The sequence below is a fragment of the Chenopodium album genome, chromosome 12 (assembly GCF_948465745.1).
Source record: "Chenopodium album chromosome 12, dcCheAlbu1.1, whole genome shotgun sequence".
Taxonomy (NCBI): Eukaryota; Viridiplantae; Streptophyta; class Magnoliopsida; order Caryophyllales; family Amaranthaceae; genus Chenopodium; species Chenopodium album.
Window position 1 is genome coordinate 39,029,771 of NC_137845.1, and position 22,822 is coordinate 39,052,592.

The following is a 22,822-nucleotide window of genomic DNA, read 5'->3' on the forward strand; positions in this document are numbered from 1 at the left end:
GCCTCGTGTCGACCTAGTCATATGAGTGCTAGGCTAGCTAGCATTGTCGCAAGTAAGCTGCAAGCACCAAGCAACATGCAAGGGCTTGCAGGCTTGAGAGAGCAACAACGAACTGCTAGCGTGGTGCACCAAGCAGCCCGCATGTCGCAAGCTCGCAACAGGCTGCTAGCATGGCATGCCAGCAAGCCCGCTGCGAGCTGGGGCTTGCATGGCATGCTGCCCAGGCCGCTAAGGCAGCCAAGCACGCACAGCGGCCCAGCAGCTCGCGTGGGCTTGCAGTGCATGCTGGCAGGCCAAGGACGAGCAGCGCATAAGCAGCCTTGTGGGCTTGCGGTGTTGCTGTGAGGCCCAACCAAGTCAAGGAGGCCTTTGACTGGTTTTCCTTGGTGCCCAAGGATGTTGACCGGTCATGCCTTCTTGTGATTGGTGAGTTTGGTGGCTTGGGGAACAAGGAGGCCATGTGGCTCTCCCTTGTGGTCCTCATCTAACCCTCCCATATTTGTCCCACTTGTTGATTGATTATAAATGAAAGGGATTGAGATGCCAATCCTATAAATACCCAAGGTCTCCCTTGGGAATTGTTGCAAGAGTAAGAACTCTAAAAGGCATATCTAATTTTGAGAAAACCTTATAAGGAGATCCTCTTGTTTAGTAGTGTTGAAATTACCCTAGCCGGTAATTTTGACCAAGTTTTGGGAGCACGGGTGGACTTCGTTGGAGGGGTCACGCTTGGGGCCCTTCTGCCGTTCTTGAGTCCGTGTGCGTGCTAGTGGAATTCACGCGTCGATGGTATGAATGTTTCTCTCTCTCTAGTTAATTAATTATGTAGTTAATTTATATACATGTTTTAGTTTCTTTAATTTGTGTGCGGGTCATGGTATGGATTTTTGTTCCGTGTGATGTCCAACAAAAATAATTTTATTAGCAACATAAATCACATGAGTCATTAATAGTTCTTTTTTTAGAAGAATGTTAATACTAGATCTTTATTGGACATTAGTAGTTGGTTTTATTTTTAGGATATGTAAAAAAGTACATTTTATGCATAAAGCAGTTTATTACGATTTGCAATTTGATTTGGTTTTAAATTTTCAGAAAACCAAAACCAAACCATAACTTACACCTTGAAAAGTTTCATAAACCAAACCATAAGTTCGAAACCGCGAACCAAACTAAACATCTACAAATAGTTTGATTTACAATTTGTTGCGTTAATACCAAACTTTGAACACCCATAACGGGTGTATAAAGATCTTATGAATACAAATTATTTATTTGAGGGTCCGTTTGGCATCGCTGTGGTTTTCTGTTTTTTGGTTTTTTGTTTTTTAAAAGTATATTACATATGTTACATAATGGATCAAAAAATATTTATACTTATTAAAATCATGATAATTTTGAAAACTGACAACAAAAAAGTGAAAACACCTTTTTCTTGTTTCCTGTTTTTGGTTTTAAGTTTTCAAAAAAAACAGGAAACTGAAAACCAAAAATGATGCCAAACAAGCCCTGAACTTTTTGTTTTTGTTTTAATTTCAACATAGAAAAACACCATTATTTTGTTTTAATTTCAACAAAATAATTTTTTTTTTATTAAAGATTGATCCATAAATAAAAAGTTTTACGACATCTACAAACAAATTTTAGTCTAATAAATACAAGACTATTAAATCAAATAAAAACATCCTTTCAGCAGAGCTACGATTGTTGTTGCAAATCACACATTATTCGTACCCTCTTTCATATTGCAGTGATTTACAATCTTCAATTCTACCCTTCTTCGACAAAGGGGTCTATTGATCTGTTGTAATAGTAAAGAAAAATTTCATTTGATTCATTTGATTGATATCAAAGGATTAACCTCTTTTTTATCCTGCACAAGTCTTTGCCCGTGAAACAAAACTCAAAAAACAAAAGCAAAAACAAAACTGGAACAATGCCCACCATATGCGCACTTATTACACTCAAACCCACTATATGAGTACTTAATACCTTCAAGGAGTGTAGCTATATTGAATGTGGTAAGAAAATCATAAACAAACTAAAGGTAAAAGGTCAAAAATATTCTAGCATGTGAAACACTTATCTTGAATAAGTGAATAAACATAGAGAAAAAAATAGAGAGGAAACTTGGTATATCATATCCTTAAACCTTATAAAAATGCAAAATTTTTAACTGTAGCTTATGAATAGTACCCGCTGGTGCTATTACAGAGATGCCCTTGAATTCATTGAATTGCCGATTTTGCCCTTTATTGTTTTGTTTCTTTGGTGGCCTGGCTGTCGCCAGCTGTCTTCTCTCTCTTAACTCTTAAGGCTTCTTCCTTCTTCTCATCTTACTATCTTTCTCTCTCCTTCTCCTCTCGGCGCTCCCACTCTCTATCTCCTCCATTGGAGCAATTTCTGAGGTACAAAACAAAAGAATTTATGATTTATTTTTTGTTTATTTCTTTTGTTCATCTATTCAATTAGATTTTTCCTCTTATAAGAATGGAGGCGGCAACAGCAGCAGCGAAACCAATAATCAATGTCGCTGCCATTTGCGGCTCCTTTCCATACAACATAGACCTCCTCCGAGCAGGTACTTTCTCTCTCCCCTTCCTCCTCCAAAATTAAATTTTAAGACCCAAACTTTGTTCAGAATCAATACAAACAATGGAAATCAATTACATGGGTATTTCGTCATTGTCGATAATTATGTTAGAATTCAAAGTATATAATTATAACAATTAATAGATTATCATATTAATGTTAATTTAAATGTTTAAAATTATGAAGCATTTGTGATGAACCATATATCAATATATAGCTAGAACTGTCGATAATACCAATAACAAATAATTTAACATACAATCCCAAGTATTGTGTGTATAAAATTAAACAACCTTTTTATTTTAATTGTTTTGGTATGAAAAACTTTAATTCAGGTTTGGGACCCTCATTCCAAAACTCTTATTACCAAACTGCAGATTAATATGTTCCTGATGTTTTCGAATGTTTTTGGTTGAATCTTTGTGGGTGTATTTGTGCGAAATCGTTTCGTTTTTAATAGGAGTTTATTTGATCGTTTGTTTTCGATTTTTTGGGTTTATTTATTCTATTGTTTTTCGATATTTTAAGGGTTTATTTGTTCTATTTATTTTCATTTTTTGGGTTGAATTTTAGTGCTTCTTCGATTGTGTGGTGGTTTTTTTTTGGGTTGAATTTGATTGATTTATGTTTTTTGGGTTGATTTTTTATATTGTTAGTAGCATTATTGTCTGATTTGTAACAGAATTGTTGATCTCCAGGTACAATTCTATCTCCCCTTTCTCTTTCTTGTTCAAATTGGTTCAATTTTCATCTAACATTTAATATGAATGTCTTTTTTTTTTCTCATACTCCAGTTTCTCTTTTTTTTTTTTTTCTAAAATAAGCGGAAGGAGTAAGACGGAGCAAGGTTTGGTGGATTCGAGTTTGAGGTGAAGAAACTCAGACATTATTGCATGGTCGATTTGTTTTTAATTTCTAGAATGTAATGATTTATTTATGATCTGTGCTGTGATTTGTGTGTTATTGTTGGTGTTTGTTTGTGTTTTGTGAAATTGATGGAATTTTAATTTGATTGATTGAGAAACAAGCTCAGTTGATGTTAGGCTACTTTTTTTTTGTCAAATATGAAGTGGTACATTTGAACGATTGTACCATTATTGTTAAATTCGGTTTGAAATTTATTTATTTTGTGTTCTTTTGTATGAGTGATGTATGAGTAATTGTTTGATGAAGATTGGGTGGGCTTCATTTTTTCTTCCTTTAAGGTTGCGTTCATTTCCCTTTTTTTCGTTGTATTTATTGTACCTTGATTATGAGCGGTGCTTTAATTTCTATATATGCAGAAATGGAGGGTGAAAAATTATTTCAGAATTATGGGGTGGTTTTGATTCAATCTATAACCCTTATAAAAATGCAAGACGAAACTAATGTAGTTTATGTGGTGGTTCATTTGTGGGCTTTACTGCAATTTTCGATTGAATTTGATATCAAATGGCTCTTACATAGCAACTTGCTACTAAGGTATCTCTTCATTGTTCATTCTCATGGTTTCCTCTATTTAGTTCATCTGTACATTGGGAACTTTTCAATTCAATCTGATGAAATTTCAGGGTTTTCCATATTTTAGTTCCGTTCATAAATTTAGGGGTTTTCTCGATTCAATTATGGTCATTTTAAAATTGGAGCTTTTCCGAATTAATTTAATTAGTTCAAATATTTGGGGTGGTTTAAGCATTCTAAAGCTATTTCTTATGTTAGGATATCTGTAATGATTTTCTTATCTGTGTTGTGATTTGTGTGTTGTTGTTGATGTTTGTTTTTGTTTTGTGGAATTGATGGAATTTTAATTTGATTGATTGAGATTTGGAATGGTTCTACTAAAGGGCTACTTTTCAACCTCCCAATTTTTCCACCTCAAAATTATATTTTTCCACCTCAAAATACACCCCCAAATTCCCTACTTTTTTTTCAAAATTTTGCCAAAATCTCATCAACCCGTTTCAATTTCTTCCTTAAATACCTCAATTCTGCAATAATTTCACAACCCCAGAAGTTAAATTACAAGAATTTCACCCCCCAAAAGTCATGAGAGACAGAGGAAAAAGAGAGGTTGAAGCATATAATAATAATAATAATGGTGGAGATTATAATTTTGTTGGTGATAACTATTTCCCTGAATTTCCCTGCAAAAAACACCCAAATTCAGCTTCTTCTTCAGGTGGGATTTGTGCTTACTGTCTTACTGATAGACTTGCTTAGTTAGTCTGCCTTCAGTGTGGTGAACAGAGGCTTTCTAACTACTGTTATTGCTCTTTTAACATTAATAATAAGTTCTTCACTAGCTATGATACCTCCTCCTCCTCCAACACTACCGCGGCCGATGTCGGAAGAATCTCATTCTTACTAGAGAATGACAAGAATGGTGATGAGATCTCAAGTTCAAGGTCAAGAATCGAACGAAGATCAGCTCATAACAATGATGATTTCTCCCATTTAGAAGAAGCAATAGCATTTCTACTACTGCTCTCAATAATAATCATATTAACAATAACAATCATGGGTCAAGATCAGAAACTGGTAGGTTTTGGAAGATTGGAAGATTGTTCAGAAAAAAGAGAGATAAAAACAATCAGAATATCAGCAACAACAATAATAATCAGAATAGTCATAATAATGAAGAAAATTATGAGTGTAATGGGGTTTCAAGATCAAGATCACTTTGCAGTTTCAGGGGATTTTATGATACTGATCAAGAAAATGGAGGTTTTGCAGTTTCATCATCTGCTGCAAGAGCTTCAAGTGTAAGTACAGGAAATTTTGTTCTAGATTCAGCTAAAATGAGTTGTTTTAGTGAATCTGAAGCAAGAATGAGCAACTTTGATTATTGTGATGCTTCTAATTTTGTTGGTACAAACATGAGTAATATTTTCTCATTGAGAGAGAGTGAGTTTGTTAATAGTGAAGATCATGCTTTCATTGATTTGAAACTTCATGGTATGTCTTCGGAAAGCTCGAAAATGCCACCTGATCTTGCCGAGAGAGAGAGAGGGGGGGGTTGGGAAAATAGAGTGAGATAGAGAGAGAACAAGGGCCAACAGAGATATAGGAGGTCAAAAGATCGAATAAAGCTAGAGTGCTAAATAGAGATTAGGGGATGGGAAGAGAGAGAGAGAGAGAGAGAGAGAGAGAGAGAGATCAGAGAGGCCGAAAGAAAGAGGGAGATAAATAGAAGCTGAAAGAGATAGAAGGCTTAGGTGAAAACGAAAGAAAGATAGATGTTGGGGGAAAAGGAGAGCGAGAAATCTATAGTTTTAAATGTCTTTTTTTAGAATGGAACAAGGACAAGAAGGATTAGGGCAGAAGAAATAGATAGATAAAGAGTTTGGGCCATCAATAAAGGAAAAATGAGTGAAATGTGAGCAAGTGAACTTATAATTTCAAATCCATTTAAAAAAGGGAACGGGGAGATAAAGTCGAAAAGAATTTAAATGAAAAAGGGAGAGAGAGAGAGAGAGAGAGAGAGAGAGAGAGAGAGAGAGAGAGAGAGAGAGAGAGAGAGAGATATTATTACTGTAGTTAGTACTCTTAAAAGCCATTGAGTAGTTATATAAGAAAGAAAACGCATTATTATGCATTTCATGTTTACATATGCACAATTAAAAATACATATTTAATCAACGCACCAAATTAAAATTGAACTTAATCTATTGTTCAAAGCCATTAACTCTCTTTCCTAAAACAACATAAGAACATCCTATTATGGTAATTAGAAAACAAATTTGAAGATAAAAATTAATTAAGCTAATAAAACTTAAAATTATTATAAACCTATTAATTAAATCCTAATAAACATGTATCAAGAATTAGTGATTATTGTTATAAACCAAAGACGCTCAATTGCTAAAAAAAAGTTCTTGAGAGTAGTAAGTCAATTTATTTCACCAAATTGGGAGACCACGCGTGTAGATTTGTCAAATTTGGTAGGGCCACGAATATAGAAAGATATGCCTTTGCATGTCTCATAATTATTTGATAAGAATGTCATAAATAGCTATATATATCTCGAAAAAGAAAAGGAGGAAGGGAAGGGGGAAAGAAAGATTATTAGTACATAAATTAGTATGTACAATATTTAAAGATAATAACATTACACAATAAATGTCATTTCACTAAATGCGTTAAACACTAAGATGCTATTACCGTTTACATGCGAGCCTAAGAACTACAATCGTTGAAATCGTACATAAAATGATTTATAGATAAATAACCAATAAATAAAATTTAATATATAAACATATGATATTTCTCATTCATTTTATACATTCCATATCGATTACAAACTCTAATTACTAAAATTTTCAATAGTAGAACCACTCGAAAATTTTCTGCTTTAAATAGTCTAACAAACAAATATACAATACTTTTGTATATTTTACATTTAATCCATTTTACATAACTTTATCCCTTAGTGGTGCATTTCCTTATAACTAATCCTTATTATCACAATCATTCTAAGACGAAGCTATTCGAAAAATATTTAGGTACTCCTCAATAGGAAACTATTTTGCGTTCTACAATAATGTCTAAAACAATAGTATATTTTTTTTTAAGAATCTTTAAATTATCAAATTCTAGATAACTTCACTTATAACAATTGTTTTTCCATAGATATTTCCCCATAGAAACTTTATCACTACTCCTTCTCAGTACTTATAAATTCATGCATCCTTGCTATTACAAAACCCGAACACAACCACGAATATCACAACAACCGAACACATCCACGAATTTTGCTTATCTTGCCGTCGGGGGGGCACGCGCAACACGCGTGCTCCAACGGCTAGTTTCAATAAATATAATTTATACTAATATATTTAAAAGCGTTGCTAAGAATGTCGATATGTCACGTACTCCCTTTATTTTTATTGAGCCACATCACCTTCCCAACATCTCATGACAATACATCATCTCTCAAATAATCTAAACCATTACGCAGCGTCACCCATGAAAGATACTAAAGGAATAACTCAATTTTGGTTGATAATGACAATTGCAATTTTGAAAAGCCTTTAAAAAAAATTTATCGATTGCACGTCTACAACAGTAGAATTTCGGGTTACGCCAGAACTACTCAGTACTCACGGCCAATTGACCATATTGGTATAATAGTTAACAACCTAGTGATAGATTGGTATATAATTAAGTTATTGCCGGCGACATATTGATATAAAAGTTAACATACGGTGACATATTGGTATAAAAGTTAATAAGTTGCGACATTTACACCTATTTTCTCCAATGCTCCAATGAAAGAGCGTATTGTACACAATGTTTTCAACAATAATTTGTTTTTAATTACTTTTGCAATCTTTTTTATTACCAGAATATACTTATTCTATACCAAATAATAAATTTCCCTCTTCCCTCCTACCTAAGATCATCAATAATTATTTCTTCTTTCATAAATCAATGACACAATAAAACCCCAAACAACTAAAAAGATAAAACAAAATCTCAATAATAATCTAAAAATCAATTACTTAGTAAACCCTTACTTTCATTATTACATAATTTACATCATTAGTTTAATTATACCCACAATCAACTTTGTAAATCAACAGAATAATAATAAGCAAAAAAAAATTTGAGTGGATTGGGTTTAAAATACAAGTGTCACTTCATAATTTGTCTAAAATTTTAATCTTTTAAAAAATTGAATTTTAAAAAAAATTTACTTAGGCTAATTATCATGTAACCGATCATTTTTAAGTAGATTGGGTATAAAGATTGGATTATTTAAAAATAATCCAAATTTTTCCAAATTAGAATTAGTTTTTGATGGTAATTCCGTAATTGTAACTGTAGAGTGTAGACTGAAGATTGATGACAGTCGTCCCGTATAAGTCTTATTATTTCCCTCCTAAATTCTCTCTTTTAAAACCAATTTTAAGCTTTTCAAAACACACAACAATGGCGGTTCCGAGAAACCTCTACTGGTTTTCGCTCCTCCTTCCACTGACGCTTCTCTTCGTCGCTTTCCGACCGTTCAGCGTCAGCTCTTCCGTCGGCGATTCATCTTCTCTTCCTCTCCTCGACGCTGATTTCTCTCATCGACGCTTGCTTCAAGCTTCCGAGCAGCTGAATCTTCTCTACGATTTCTATCGCCTTAGCTGCCCTAATGCGGAAAGCGTCGTCTTCCAGTTCATGCAGAATACTGTCGCCGTCGATAATAGGGCCACCGCTCAGCTTCTTCGCCTCATGTTTCATGATTGCTTTATTCAGGTCTCTTTTTCTCTCTCCTCATCCTCGAAATTTCATTTGATTATCGTTTTCTTTATGTTAATTTTTAAAAATTGTGGTCAATTAGGGTTTCGTGATGTTTGAAATGTATTCGAGTTTGCTAGAAATTTGCTGATTTTTCGTTATTGTTGTTACCTAGGGTTTTGTAATGATCGAAATGTTCTTCAGCTTGTAGAAATTTGCTGATTTTTCATCATTATTATTACCTAGGGTTTCTTGATGAAATTGAAATTTTGTGTTGTTGTTCTTGAATTTTTCGCTTCTGAGTTTGTTTTAATATAAATTTATGAAGAAATTCTGTTAATTGAAGTTCAGATTAATGTGTGGAATACAAAAGTTTAAATTGATGGTAATGAGCTATGTTTATTCAGTTTGATATTGAAATTCGTTGGGAATTATTTTGCTTCAGGGTTGTGATGCTTCTCTGCTTCTAGATGATAGTAATGGAAACCAAAGTCATTTCATTGAGAGGAATGCGTTTCCAAATCAATCGCTCAAGGGTCTCGAAATCATTGATAGAATCAAACAAGCATTAGAAGCTGAGTGCCCTAGCGTTGTTTCGTGTTCTGACATAATTTCTCTGGCCACTAGGGATGCCATTATTCTGGTAATCATCTTTTGTTTGCAACTGCTGTTAGTTTGTTTTTGTAGTGTGTATATTAATTGTCCTGTGATTATTGCCACTCTTGTTGAGATACATTGTGGTTTCTTGTACAAATCTTCTAATAATTGATGTACAAGCATCAATTGGCTTAATTGTGGGGGATGTATACGAGTAAAAATTTAGATTTGTGGTCTCTTTGCTATAAGATCATGTGAGTTCAGTTGATACGCGTCAGTACTTTCATTTTGTTATTTTGTCCATGAAGATTTTAAAAAATCTCTTGAGTTGCAGTATTGTGGTGCTCAACTCACTAACGTTGACAGATTGGTAATTATATGTTCAGTTTCTCGTTCATTAGGGTGCTCGATTTATTTCAAAACTGAGATCAGCTGGCAGATTAGACAATGGATGTGTAGGAAAACTTATTTCTTAAGTTGCTTACCTTCATCTGTTGGCAGGATATGACTTTATGTTCTTACAAGTCTTATATGCTATATTGCTATTGCATACATATCAATGCATTCTATTAGTCATCATTACATTTGTGGTAAATCATTTATTTTTCAGTATTCATCCTCAATTATATTTTTTATTAGTTTCCCCTGTTTTTTCCATGTAGTACTTGTATATGTACCTTACTGGGTCTTAGTTATACTTTAATCATGAAGTTTAGTCGTGTTCTTTTATTGCTACTGGCAATTTTTTTAACTTTCTGTTCATGGCATGTATCACTTAGTTGGAGAAAATTGTTTGAGGTTGGTTTCACTCTCAAAAATACATTCTGTTAGTTTTCTTTCATTTGGTAATTGATTGGCGTCTAGGCTGCTATTCTGAGGCTTAGCTTTATTGTTGAGTAATTCAAATTAAGCCTGTTAATGCTTAATAAGTATGTCTCAGTGATGTAATTTTTCCTACTAGCTCTTAAGAACAGCTTGTCTAAACTTTCTAGTATTGTTATTTCAGATGTGCTTATCTTGACTTTATTGCTGGAGGGCTTTGCCCATCATCATTCAAATTAAAATTATGCGTTGTTATGGTTTGCATTGAGGCCATCATTTCCTTCTCTTACATGTTTTTTCACCGTTCTTTCTTTGTATGCAGTCTGGAGGACCATTTTTCCCTATCCTTACTGGACGAAGAGACAGCCAGGTATCATATTATGATGAAGCTAACCAGCAGATACCAAGACCAGACAGTAACATAACGGAGATGCTGGATTTGTTTTCACAAAAGGGTTTCAATGAGAAAGAAATTGTTAGCCTCTTGGGTATGTCACCTTGATTGCCTCCTGTTTCTTAATGACCTAAATTTAGAATTTGATCTCTTAGTTAATAATCTTAATCTCTTTTTAATTTTATCTTAATTATTTTGTACTTGAAGGGGCGCACAACATTGGAAAGATTGGATGTGAATTCATTCAAAGGCGATTATCCAACTTCAAAGGCACTGGAGAGCCCGATCCTACAATTCGTGCAGATTTCTTGCTTGAGTTGAAAAGAATATGTAATGCAGATGCATCCCCCAGTCCTTCTCCATCCAGACTAAGGAATCTGATAGAATCTGCATCTGGCTTGCCTTTTCATCAGTCCTTGGCGCCATTTATTTTCTCAGGCTCTGGTTTTGATGCACATTATTACAACGGCTTGATTATGGGACGGGGTTTACTTTATGCAGACCAACAACTGATGGCAGATCCCAGGACAGCTAAGCTGGTCGAAGTCTTTGCTTCAGATGATGGTTCAACCTTCCGCAGAGAATTTTCTAAGTCAATGCTGAAGATGTCCAATCTTGCATTTCTCACTGGCTCTCAAGGTGAGGTGCGTACCAGATGTTCATTACCAAACAGTATATGATAGTTGCTTTAACTACATAGGATGAGTCCTCAAATTACACCAGTTAAGTAATATCTTAACTAGTTGTGCTTATTTCCTCTGTGTGCTCTTGAAGAGGTAACTTGTAGATTATTCTGAGCCTCTTCTGGTTAAAAGTTGATTTCTGCCAACTTACTGGGAGTCTAGATGTTTAAACTGTTTCCACTGAAACCAATACGCCTATTACATAAGAATCATTAATATACTATTTCTTATGAGTCTTTGTAGAACGGTGCTTTACCATGTACATTAAACGGTTCAGGTATTCATGAATCGATTGTTCATGAGCCATTTATAGATACAAAATTGCTGCTACTAGTTTTAATGGCTATATGAGCATGTTTTGCCTAGCAGAATCGTATTCATTGTGATTCAGATTAACTTTAATAGTTGCAAGTGAAGAAATATTAGGTTATTGTTTGAGCTACGTCTACATGCAGGTTGAAGGTCTTAAATCTAGGTAATCGCCTGTTATGAACTGATATGATTACATACAGGTTTATACGACGCTTAATTACCTAGCAGAACTTAAATTTCTGTTCAGTCTGCAATAGTTTATGATTCATTTGGCAACTAGGTGAATGTGAGTAAAGATTCTCTAAATCGATTTTTGTACAGGTTGTATAAATTTTCGATATTCTCTAAATCGATTTTTGTACAGGTATAAATTTTCGATATGGTAGATGTTTTTTCCTAGTTATGCTGAATCGTTTCATCCATAAATCTGTAGAGTTGCTGTCGGACTTTGTGAGCATTATCTTCATATCTTAGTTGCTTGATACTTAAGATCTTGATTGCATAATACTTAAGCATGTTATACTAAGCATATTATATTTGGATTATCATATGATATTCCATATTATTATTCAACTAATCTGGGGAGCTGGTACAAGTGCTGTTTTCTTGCCTAGAACGGCCCAACATTTGGTATTGAATTTATAAGAAAATGGTTAATTAACCACCACCTAAGAGTTAACTCTTAATTCAATTTCCCAGAACTTTACCTAATTAGCAAGCTGGCATATTTCCAGTAAATTCTTAATTAACCAAAGTAGTGCTTCAAATTTGACGTAAAAGTACAGTAGATTACTAAAGATAAACTTAAAACATTTATTCATAATTAAGTAGAAACCAGAGTACAACAGTGGAAGTGAAAAGATAAAAAAAAAAAAAAAAAAAAAAAAAAAAGAAGCAAAAAGCAAATAGAAAATAGAAAATGGCATCCACTGAAAGTAATGCTTAGACACAAACAATGACTTGCTCTTCCAACCAAAATGAAAATTAAAATCTTATATACAACTTTTGGGTAACTCAACACCTCTCTTTAGGCATAAATGGAAGAGCTTAAGCACACCAAACAATCCTCATTATAGCCAAAAACCATGCTTTTGATGAGGAATTTCGAATATGAGAAAGTTCGATGATCACATATTGGAGGAGCTCCTGAATGATCCTAGAGCCTTGACAAAACCAGCTCTCAAGATGTATTGGTGATAGATGGCAGCAATGGCAGCCCCGATCATTGGTCCGACCCAGAAAATCCACTACATTATGAAAAAAAGGAACAAAGATTAGCATATAAATTTCAAGTTTTGCAATATTATAAAACTCTCCAGTAATGTAGTAATAGTAATGTCTACATACTTGATCATCCCACGCTTGTTTGCCATTGAAAATGACAGCGGCGCCAAAACTTCTAGCAGGGTTGATACCAGTGCCAGTAACTGGGATGGTGGCTAAGTGAACCATGAACACTGCAAATCCAATTGGGAGTGGTGCCAAAACCTAACATTTTTTGTACAAGTTAGTCAACAATCAACATTGTTGCAATGAAAAAATAAACCATGTAAGTCTCATATTTATAAAATGTGAAGGTAACTTACAGGAACATGGGAATCTCTAGCACTGCGCTTAGGGTCAGTGGCAGAGAAGACCGTGTAGACAAGAACAAATGTACCGATGATTTCAGCAGCCAATCCGGTTCCCTTGCTGTAGCCGTCGGATAGAGTGTTGGCACCACCTCCATACTGAGTGTAGTATGATTTTTGGAAGGCCTTGACTAGTCCAACACCGCAAATGGCTCCCAAGCATTGAGCCACCATGTATAGAACGGCTCTCACTAGTGATAGTTTTCTGGCCAACAACAACCCAAAAGTCACCGCTGGGTTAATGTGTCCACCTGTTCAATACACATGCCCAATTGTAAAATTCGGAGACAAACGTACCAAAATTGCCATCAAGAGAGTGACATATCTAGGCTCTACCAAATTTTTACCAAATGTACTTGAACTGTTGAACACAATTCTGTTAGAAATTTCTACTAAACACTAGACAATTATGTGCCAACTTTCACTAAATGTTCATTAACACAATTTTAATAGAAATTTTTAGTATGACAAGTTTGTGCTGAATTTATGTAATCACATTAATGTCTAGATATCTAAATATATAAATAGTTAATATTTTTAAACTAATTTATAGTATATTGGAAGTTTATTTAAAGCAAACTTCGACAAATTCTCAACACTTTACAAATATACTTGTAGTGTATGTATCTTTCAAGTGCAATCAACATAGTCATCTACCAAGTCCTGTACAATTTTTCAACTGCATGTTTTCTTAAGGGTATGTGGTCTCCTTTTTAATTTGTGTATTGAAAGTCCAAAAGTAGATAAACCACTATTACATGATTAAAAAGACTGTTATGTCTCTTTTATTAGTCCTATCTATTTTAATGGTTAATAGCTAGTTGACAACTACTTCGTAAAACACTTAAAAGTTAATTATCTATCTTCATAGCTTACGCTTATTACCGTAGCTACAACTACTCTCATAGCCTATGTTTTGATTAACAAGGCCGTGACTATAAATTATTACCTCCGTTCAGATTTAATTATACTATTAACGTGACAATTAATTAAAAAAGGAAATTGAGAAAAAAGTTGAAACCATACCAGAAATACCAGCAGTGCAGTAAACAAGGACAAAGATCATGCCACCAAAAGCCCAAGCAATACCAAGAATACCAACACCACCACATTGATCAGCAGCATTCTGACTCTTATGCCCAATCACAGTCAAAACTGTGATGTACAAAAACAACATTGTTGCAATAAACTCAGCAATCAAAGCCCTGTAAAATGACCATTTACCCAACTCTTCTGCATCAAACAATGGTGATGGTGGTGGGTCTTGATAGTCTTTTGCTAACTCTCTTCTGTGATCTCCTCCTACTTCAATATCCTTTGCCATTTCTTAACTTTTTTTTAAAAAATAAAAATGAAATTTATTGAAATTTTATGTATTTTAGAGAGAGAAAGCACAAGTTTTAGTGAGAGAAAGATGGTACTGAAGTTGCAACTGATGGGGGTTCTTGAAGTGATGGGGTTGTAGCCTATTTATTGGAGCTGAAAAAAGGTTGCAATTTTGTTCATTAACATTTCACTAATTTTGCCGCCCCATTATAATTTCTTTAATATTTTAATTTATTTTTTATTTTATGTTATCCTTTCATTTTCGTGGTTGAAACTTGAAATTAATAGTGGGACCAACGTCTTTCTACCTCTTATTGATTATACACCACATAAAAATATTTTCATGTCTTAAAATTCCCCTCTAAAATTAAAAATATACTCGTATAAAAAAAATAAGATTAATAATAAAAATATTTTGTATAGTAAAGAAACCACAAATAGAAGGCAAAAATGACGACACTACCCACTTTGAGTGCACTTATAGCTTTGGAGGAAGACATCATATTACAGCGAGACTTTATTTTATTGGGAAATTGTTTCGTATATCCTTAGGGTTTTGAAAAATGCACCGTGTATCCTTCAAAACTTTCAAATGCATCATGTACCTTTGAGGTTTGTAAAAAAATGCATCACATACCCTGATCGTCTTATAAATGCACATATCATTGACTTATCAAACTAAAATTATGCCCACACACTGACTCATTTTTAGTACTTTATATTTATGGAGTAAAACCGCCTAAAAGCATAAATTACATCAAAATTTGAACTCCATTGATCATTCTAAATTCTAAACTTTAAGGTGTTAGAATTTGATTTATCAATTAAGTTTGCTTGATAATTAAATGCTTTAGCATTATACTAGCATTACACTGTTACAATTTAATAGAATTTGATGCTAATAGCCTATATGGGGTCTAATTTAACAAAATTATCATTTGTTATATGAGTTTAGGGTATTTGGTGCAAATTCTTACAAACCTCAGGATACACGGTGCATTTGAAAATTTTCAGGGATATACAGTGCATTTTTTAAAACCTTAAGGATACACGGAACAATTTCCCTACCTTTTTGTACATATCTCCTTTTTTCTATAGTCTATGTTATCCGAACTCCCGTTGTATTGTAGATTCTTCCAAAAAATAGTATATCTTGGAATCACAAATTCACAATGGTGATTGTATCATTATTACTGATTCTTAAATAATTTTGCATGTGATTTTAGCCCAATTTGGTCGTTATCATTTAATAGAATTACTTGCTTTTCAAGTGATTGCAAATACAAAGTTAAACAACAACAAAACCATAAAATCAAATGGCGATACATCCTACCTCTGTTTTTTAAAGCTCGAATCACTTATCCCATAATCATATTAATTACTAGTAATTATTATGAACAAATCTTAACCTGATCATAATTATACGAAGTATAAAAGAAAAAATATGAACTTTTTAAAATACTCCTAAATTACTAATATATATTTTCTAAAAGTTTATCTTTTTATAATTTTAACTAATAACATAGTGGAAAATATTATGCGCAACTCAAAGACCAAGCTATCACCTACACTTCATAGTACACAAACCGAACCCGCCTTGAGGTTGAGAGGTGAAGGTGCTACAACCTCAGTACCTCACCAACCTTGATTCTTAAAAATAAAAGTTAAAGTAATCTATTATCATGTACTTTCTTGCTTTTTTATAATGCGGCATATGTATTTTTGCAAATAATTAGTTACGTACGAAGTATTGTCTTTTGAGACAAAAATATTAAATATTACATGCATCTCATCTTATTAGAATTGTATGATATTTTAGGTATAAATTTTACTATTTCCACAAATACGAGAGTTTTAAAAATTGGATGGTGTAAGAAAACACATGAATAAAGTAATAAAAAATTGTAAAATGAGTAAATTAAAGTAAAATATAGTGAAAATGTTATTAGAGGTGAGATAGTAAATGAAATATGCCAAAGAGTAATCATGTTACGAACAATTTGAAACATACTAAAGAATGAAGTAAAAGATGATAAAAGATGTTAATTGTGTAAGATGTGCATTGTTAAGTTAGTTCAAAACTTTAAATATTGCAATTAAAAGACACCAAAGAGAAGTATTTATATATACACTTTATGTTATAATACTAAACTTTTCAATGTTTTAAGGAAGAATAATATTATCCTTAATTTTAATTTGTTTCTTTTTGTTTTTTGGTTCCTTTATCCATCTAACCACTTCATTCATTATTGAACAACTTATTGCAAATTGGCATACATACATTATATTATATAATTGAATGAAAATCAATAATATGTAATAATTAGTAACCGAATTAATTACAACCTTTGTACAAAGGAGGAAGAAATACAGTATTACCAATAATTCTTCCTTTTATTTTTTATTTTTTCTTTATTTTTGTTGGTCACTTGTCAATTAAACAACCCTTAAACTGGGAATTTTTTTTCTTATATTTAAAATAAACATTGATGTGAGGATAGGAGTTATTAGTAAGTTCTTAAATGTTCGATTACAATATTAATACTCCTGTAATCTTTAGGTTAGCTACTCCTAACAAATTAACAATGTATGGCTTGAGTTTAATTTATTAGTCTAACAATAATTATTACTCCGTATTATGCAACCGCTGCACTCAACATTAAAATCAATTAAAGTCAATACCTTAATTAATCGCTTATTTGTGAACAAATTCTAAAGAAGACGTATTCAACAAAGAACATTAAAGTGTGACGAATAATTAGGGGAATAAGAGCAACTTATTTTACAATTCTTAGAATTAGTGGTGCATAATTAATCAGCAGTGCTTCTTATCTATGTTCTTAAATATGTTTGTTCAATTAGTGGAAGAGTTATCTTCATAAATAAACAAAGGGAAATTCTCAACGGTGACCCCCAATTTCTGCTACGTTCCAATGGTGACCTTCCCTTTTTTTAATTATACAAAATGACCTTAGTTAAAAATTTCACCTCGCTCATAACCTTATTTCATTAAATATTAACTATGGTTAGAATTATATTAAAAAAAAAAATTAAAAAAATTAACCATAACCACCAAAAACCAACCACTAACTGCCCAGCCACAACCAGCCACCAACTGCCCAGCCATCACCAACCAGCCACCATCGTCGGCGATGCTACCCCAAGTTCCTCCGATCATCGGCGATGCAACCCAGACTCCCCCGATCGCCGGTGATGATGCACCAACTCCACCTTAAACACCGCCAAGCCAGATTCCCAAATCCTCGCCCACAACCCTCCTTCCCTCTCCTCCTTCTCACCGTCACCACCACTAGATCGCTGATCTCGGAACCCTGACCACCCCCAAACCGCCGAACCCTCTCCTCCACCCTCTCTTGATCTCCTTCTCTCTTCTCTGCCCTCTCCTCCGCCCTCTCTCGATCTCTTTATCTTCTTTGATCTCCGCCCAAAATCGAAACATCAAACACTAAATCCACCACCTCTCCTCAAGACCTCGACCAAAACCAATGCAACCCACGGCGAGGCGGCGAGAATCGAAGGTCAGAGGAGAGATATGTGAGGTATTAGGGTTCGGGTCTAGGTAAATTGGTGGTCAGAGGGGAATCGGGGAGAGATAGGCGGCGTTTCAGATGAGGGGGTTGGGTGGGAGGTGGCTCCGGTGAGGGTGGAGGTGGTGCTGGCTAGATCTGGTGGGGATGAGGGTGTAAGTGGTGGTCGGGTTGGTGGTTTTTCTTTTTAGTTTTTTTTTTTTTTAAGTTTTGTTTTTCAAAGCTAATCATAGTTAGTTTTTTTCTTTTTTAATTAATTAACTCTCATTAATGTCATAAGTGAGATAAATTTTTTTAATTGGGGTAATTTTGTATAATTAAAAAAAGGGATGGTCACCATTGGGGCGTAGCAAAAGTTGGAGGTCACCGTTGAGAATTTCCCATAAATAAATAGGTGTATTGGGCTAATGTCACAACATATACTACTAGAGCTCCAGAAGAGAAATTTTAGTTTATATTAAATATATCTCAAAGACGAACTTGCATATGAGTGCAAAGTTTATAGTAATAATTATAAATTGATAAAGCATTAAAATTTCGGCAAAACTAATGACAAATAATACTTATTTATACCATTTTTTTTAATGCTATTTTTTCATTTTAACATAGAAGTGTTAAAAACTGATCCGACTTGAAATAAATAGAGGTAATTCAATACATAATATAAGTTGTATAAGTTATATAAGACTCAAATTTGTATTGAAATGACCCGACCTAACTAATCACAAGCCAATCCAAATCGACTAATGACCTAAATTGACATCTCTAATTTCCTAATTTATTACTTGTATTTAATATATTTGTTAGGAGAAAAAGTCCAAAATTTTGTTGTTCAATATGAATTATAAACATCTTTTCCCAGTCAATACTTTACACAAATAAATAGAGACAATTTAGATGAAAATGGTCATAGAATACTATGGTAGGCGGAACTGTTTTTATGCAAGTTTAGAAGAATTATTTAGGGGGTTAGAAAATAACGTCAAGAAAGAAAGAAATGTGGCTGTCCTAATCACATGAGGTTTGTGAGGCACCGCCCCAATCACTTAGCACCACTCCAGCACCGGCCAAAGCCAACTTAGCCCAGCTCTTTCGAACTTTGATTCTTTCCAACCACTCTTTTTCTGCCAAGTCTTTTGTGGGCTCTCACCACTGCTCACTCATAATCATTATTCCTAAACATAACATTACAAGAAAAATATTGGTAAAGTAGTGTTTAATGATATGTTTAAGTATTGAATGTTTTCTAAAGCAATAATCATGGTATACATAATTTTTGGTTTTATCATAAACTTTCAACTTAATATTATTCTCAAAACTGGGCACTAGTTCAGTAGACACAAAGGTTAGTTAGGCACGACATGAAAATGACTCTAGCTAACACGAGTGGACTATGGGTCATAGGGTTGTGCTTGTCTGCAAGCCAAAAACATAAAAGCATGTGAGTCAGGCCATCTATAGGCTTCGTTTTTGAAAGATCAGCACTGGCCAATCATGACATGTTCTCTTCTTGACCTGTTTATTAGGCAAGACCCGATTGAGTACAAGGCACGTTAGCACGATACATGCACCTATACTCGTGACCAGCTATCATCATTTCAAAGAAGGTATTTTGTCCTTATGCATGAATAGTATAGATAACCATGATTTTGTCATTAATTTTCAACATAATGTCATTTACGAATATATATTCTGCTTACGACATAACTTTAAACACTAGACTTTTGCTGTTTAAGCACATCATTAATCAATCAAAATCATAATTACATAGAAATTCCAAGATTTACAGCTCTTGTTAGTATTAGTTTAGTGGCTAATATTATGCCACGCAATGATAAGGTGGTGATAATTGGAAGAGAATCTAAATTTGGTCTGTTCTTTTTGTAAGCTATACTGTTTTGGGGTTTGGAATTATTTGTGGTCGGTAAGCCTAGTTTGAGTTTAGGCTAGCTTTTTTTTATGTGTTCCAACTTCAATAAATGCATTTTATCACAAGCAAAAATAGAAAAAACTTGGTATTTAATTACGATATGACAGATTCAGTGTGTTTATAGATTGCCAAGATCCCGGGAGAAGGGGAGTGTACGTTTATTCTGGGGAGTGTTCGATTTTCAGGATTGTTTTTCACGTGTTTGAGTTGGACGAATCTTAGATTTGCTAGTTGGAATTATTTGTCTCGAATGTTGATGGTGAATTCGAGTCATTGAATGGAGTACTTCGGGCTTTTTGATTGATATGGACCGAAGGTGGAGTATACTCATGTGGTTAGGGGTCATGTTGTAACACTAGCTAGTAAACCCTGAGAGCACCCTTTTTTACTGCCTCTTTGCATAATTAAAATTAAGGTACTAACGATAACATTGATTTTCTCCATTTTCAAATTAGTTGACATGTTTCTCTTATCACATTTGTCTATGTATTAATTCAACTGTAAATATATTTAATCATCAATAAGTAAAATCATAAAACGTTGATACTTTGACAATACACATTAAAGGATCTAATAAGATCACACATGACTATATATTTTCTTATTTATAAATCAAAAAATTTAATCAAAGTATAGGTTGTAAATAGTGTCAAAAGACAAAACAGGTCATCTATTTAGATGCGAAATACATTTTAATTGATAAGATAACATTAGATTTATACCATATGGAATCTAAATATTTAGATGTAGAGAAGGTTTTGCGTAAAATGAACTCACGTGAGACCGGGCTCAGCAACAAAAAGGCGCGGATCTGAGAAAGCCGATCAAAGCCCGCGCACCAATATTTTATAAAATCGAAATAATATTGTCTTAGTTCTGATAAAAATATATTATTCCTGACTAAAATAGTCTTATTCTTGATAAAATAATCTTATTTCTAACTAAAATTATCTTATTCCTGATAAAAATAATCTTATTCCTAACTAAAATTTTCTAATTCCTGACAAATATTCTAATATATGACAATAATATTCAAATATCAAACATTAAAAATTAAATATCTGACATTAAAAGTTTAATATCAAACATTAAAAGTTTTATATCTGACATCATAAGTTAAATATCTGACATTAAAATCAATATCTGAAATTTAAATTTTAATATCAAAAATTAAAAATCCATATTCTTCTCGCTTCTCCATATCCATTGTTTACCACTTTCTCTCTCCTCCATTGTCCTCGAGGTGTTTAACAGCGAATTAAACCCCCAATAAGCGTCAATCCCATTACACCCACCTTTCAGAAGATGCAATTCAGAACAAAGGGAAAACAAGCATTAGAGGCAATCCAATCGCAGTCCAAAATTGATACATACCCAGGCCATAAAAATCGACGAAACCAGGGTAGTAGAAATGATTGCCAAAACCTAGAACGATTGCAAAAACTCAAGCCATAGAAACGAGGAGAAGATTAGAATGGAGTGGTTGAGACTCTTGAGAGGGTGGTGCGCCGGGAGTTTGCGGCGGCGGAGGAGAGAGAAAAAGGTGCGAAACAAGTCGAGGAAGCGCGAGAGGTAGAAAATGTACCATTGATGAGAAGGTTTGGCCTTTTTGGCTGGACCCTTGAACGGACTCACCGTGAGTCCTGATTTGGGTATTTATACCCCGCCAAATGGCCCAATGAGAGTGCAACACGTGTCACAAAAAGAGGCGTCCAAATGGACTACCCAAATGATGACACGTGTCACGTTGATATGGCCCCTGGGAGTGACGACCTTTAAGGCCTAAATCCCAAGGACCCGCAAAACGGCGCTGCCCCTAAATCCTAGGACAGGGCACACTTTTTTAGGATCCTATAAATAGGGAGATTCCCCCCATTTATTGGGGCGCGTCTTAATCATTACATTATTGATTGCTCTCGAAAACAGAGAACACCTGATCTCGGAATCCGAGAAGATACTTACTTTCCACACGTTTTACTCCGAACTCGTACTAACTTAATCTTCGGAGGCGGACCTCTGAACATCCGGAGCTCCATTCTTTTGCAGGTACAGGCGGTTTCGTTGGATCCAGTCTTCGAGTTGTAACTCTCCCAAGGGACACAAAAACACCCGAAACATTTGGCGTCGTCTGTGGGGAGAGTACCTCAAAGATGGCTTCACAAGAACCTGTATTGCCTCCAGAGATCAACCGGACTCCGGTTAATGGAGAGGTCCATTCGAACCATGACTCTGGTGACGACTGTGACGTCGAAACCTATGTGGCCCATGATGGGTCATTCATCTCTAAGCGCATCCGTCACAAGGAGAGACGGGAGCAGAACATAGACCAGGCGGGTACAAGCAAGCCCCTGGGCAGCCGTCTGGTCCTACTCAGGCGGCAGGATCGGCCCTAGTCACCCGAGACGAGCTCATGAAATTCATGACGAGTTTCAAGGGTGAAATCAAGGAATTAATCACCAATAGGATGGCTTCTCCTAGAAAGAAACAGTCGGCCAAAAAACCAACTCAGGCTGAGAAAGCAAAATCTGTCAGGGACCGACAGCCTACTCCTCACCCTGCTACGAAGGAGAAGGCTCGGCCCTAAATTGATCTCTCCAAATTCCGTTTCCCAGAAACGGCAAAAAGAAAGGCCATTCACCATGTGCAGCCGGACGACAGCAAAAAGACCTTCTCTGATGCTCGACACTACATTAAGCAAAAGAAGAACCAGCAACTGTCTGAGTCGGCATCCACGTCGACTTATCCAAATAGCTTCAAGAATACCTCAGTGAGGAATGCACAAT

General features: G+C 34.5%; 3 protein-coding genes across 3 annotated transcripts; 2 read left to right on the forward strand and 1 right to left on the reverse strand.

The window, feature by feature from the left end:
* The first annotated feature begins 4,617 nt into the window (after positions 1–4,617).
* On the forward strand, positions 4,618–5,609 carry LOC145571153 (uncharacterized). Its single transcript, XM_081630232.1, has 3 exons — positions 4,618–4,790; positions 4,875–4,976; positions 5,030–5,609. The coding sequence occupies exons 1-3, from the start codon at positions 4,618–4,620 to the stop codon at positions 5,607–5,609; spliced, it is 855 nt and encodes a 284-aa protein (XP_081486358.1).
* Positions 5,610–8,502: 2,893 nt separating this feature from the next.
* On the forward strand, positions 8,503–11,386 carry LOC145570509 (peroxidase 28-like). Its single transcript, XM_081629624.1, has 4 exons — positions 8,503–8,814; positions 9,242–9,439; positions 10,538–10,703; positions 10,817–11,386. Exons 1-4 carry the CDS (start codon positions 8,503–8,505, stop codon positions 11,287–11,289), a joined length of 1,149 nt encoding a protein of 382 aa, XP_081485750.1. The 3' UTR covers positions 11,290–11,386.
* A 1,124-nt stretch (positions 11,387–12,510) lies between these two features.
* Positions 12,511–14,682, reverse strand: LOC145570510 (putative aquaporin PIP2-5). Its single transcript, XM_081629625.1, has 4 exons — positions 14,262–14,682; positions 13,191–13,486; positions 12,952–13,092; positions 12,511–12,851 (listed from the first exon to the last, which is right to left on the reverse strand). Exons 1-4 carry the CDS (start codon positions 14,557–14,559, stop codon positions 12,732–12,734), a joined length of 855 nt encoding a protein of 284 aa, XP_081485751.1. The 5' UTR covers positions 14,560–14,682; the 3' UTR covers positions 12,511–12,731.
* Between the last annotated feature and the right edge of the window lie 8,140 nt (positions 14,683–22,822).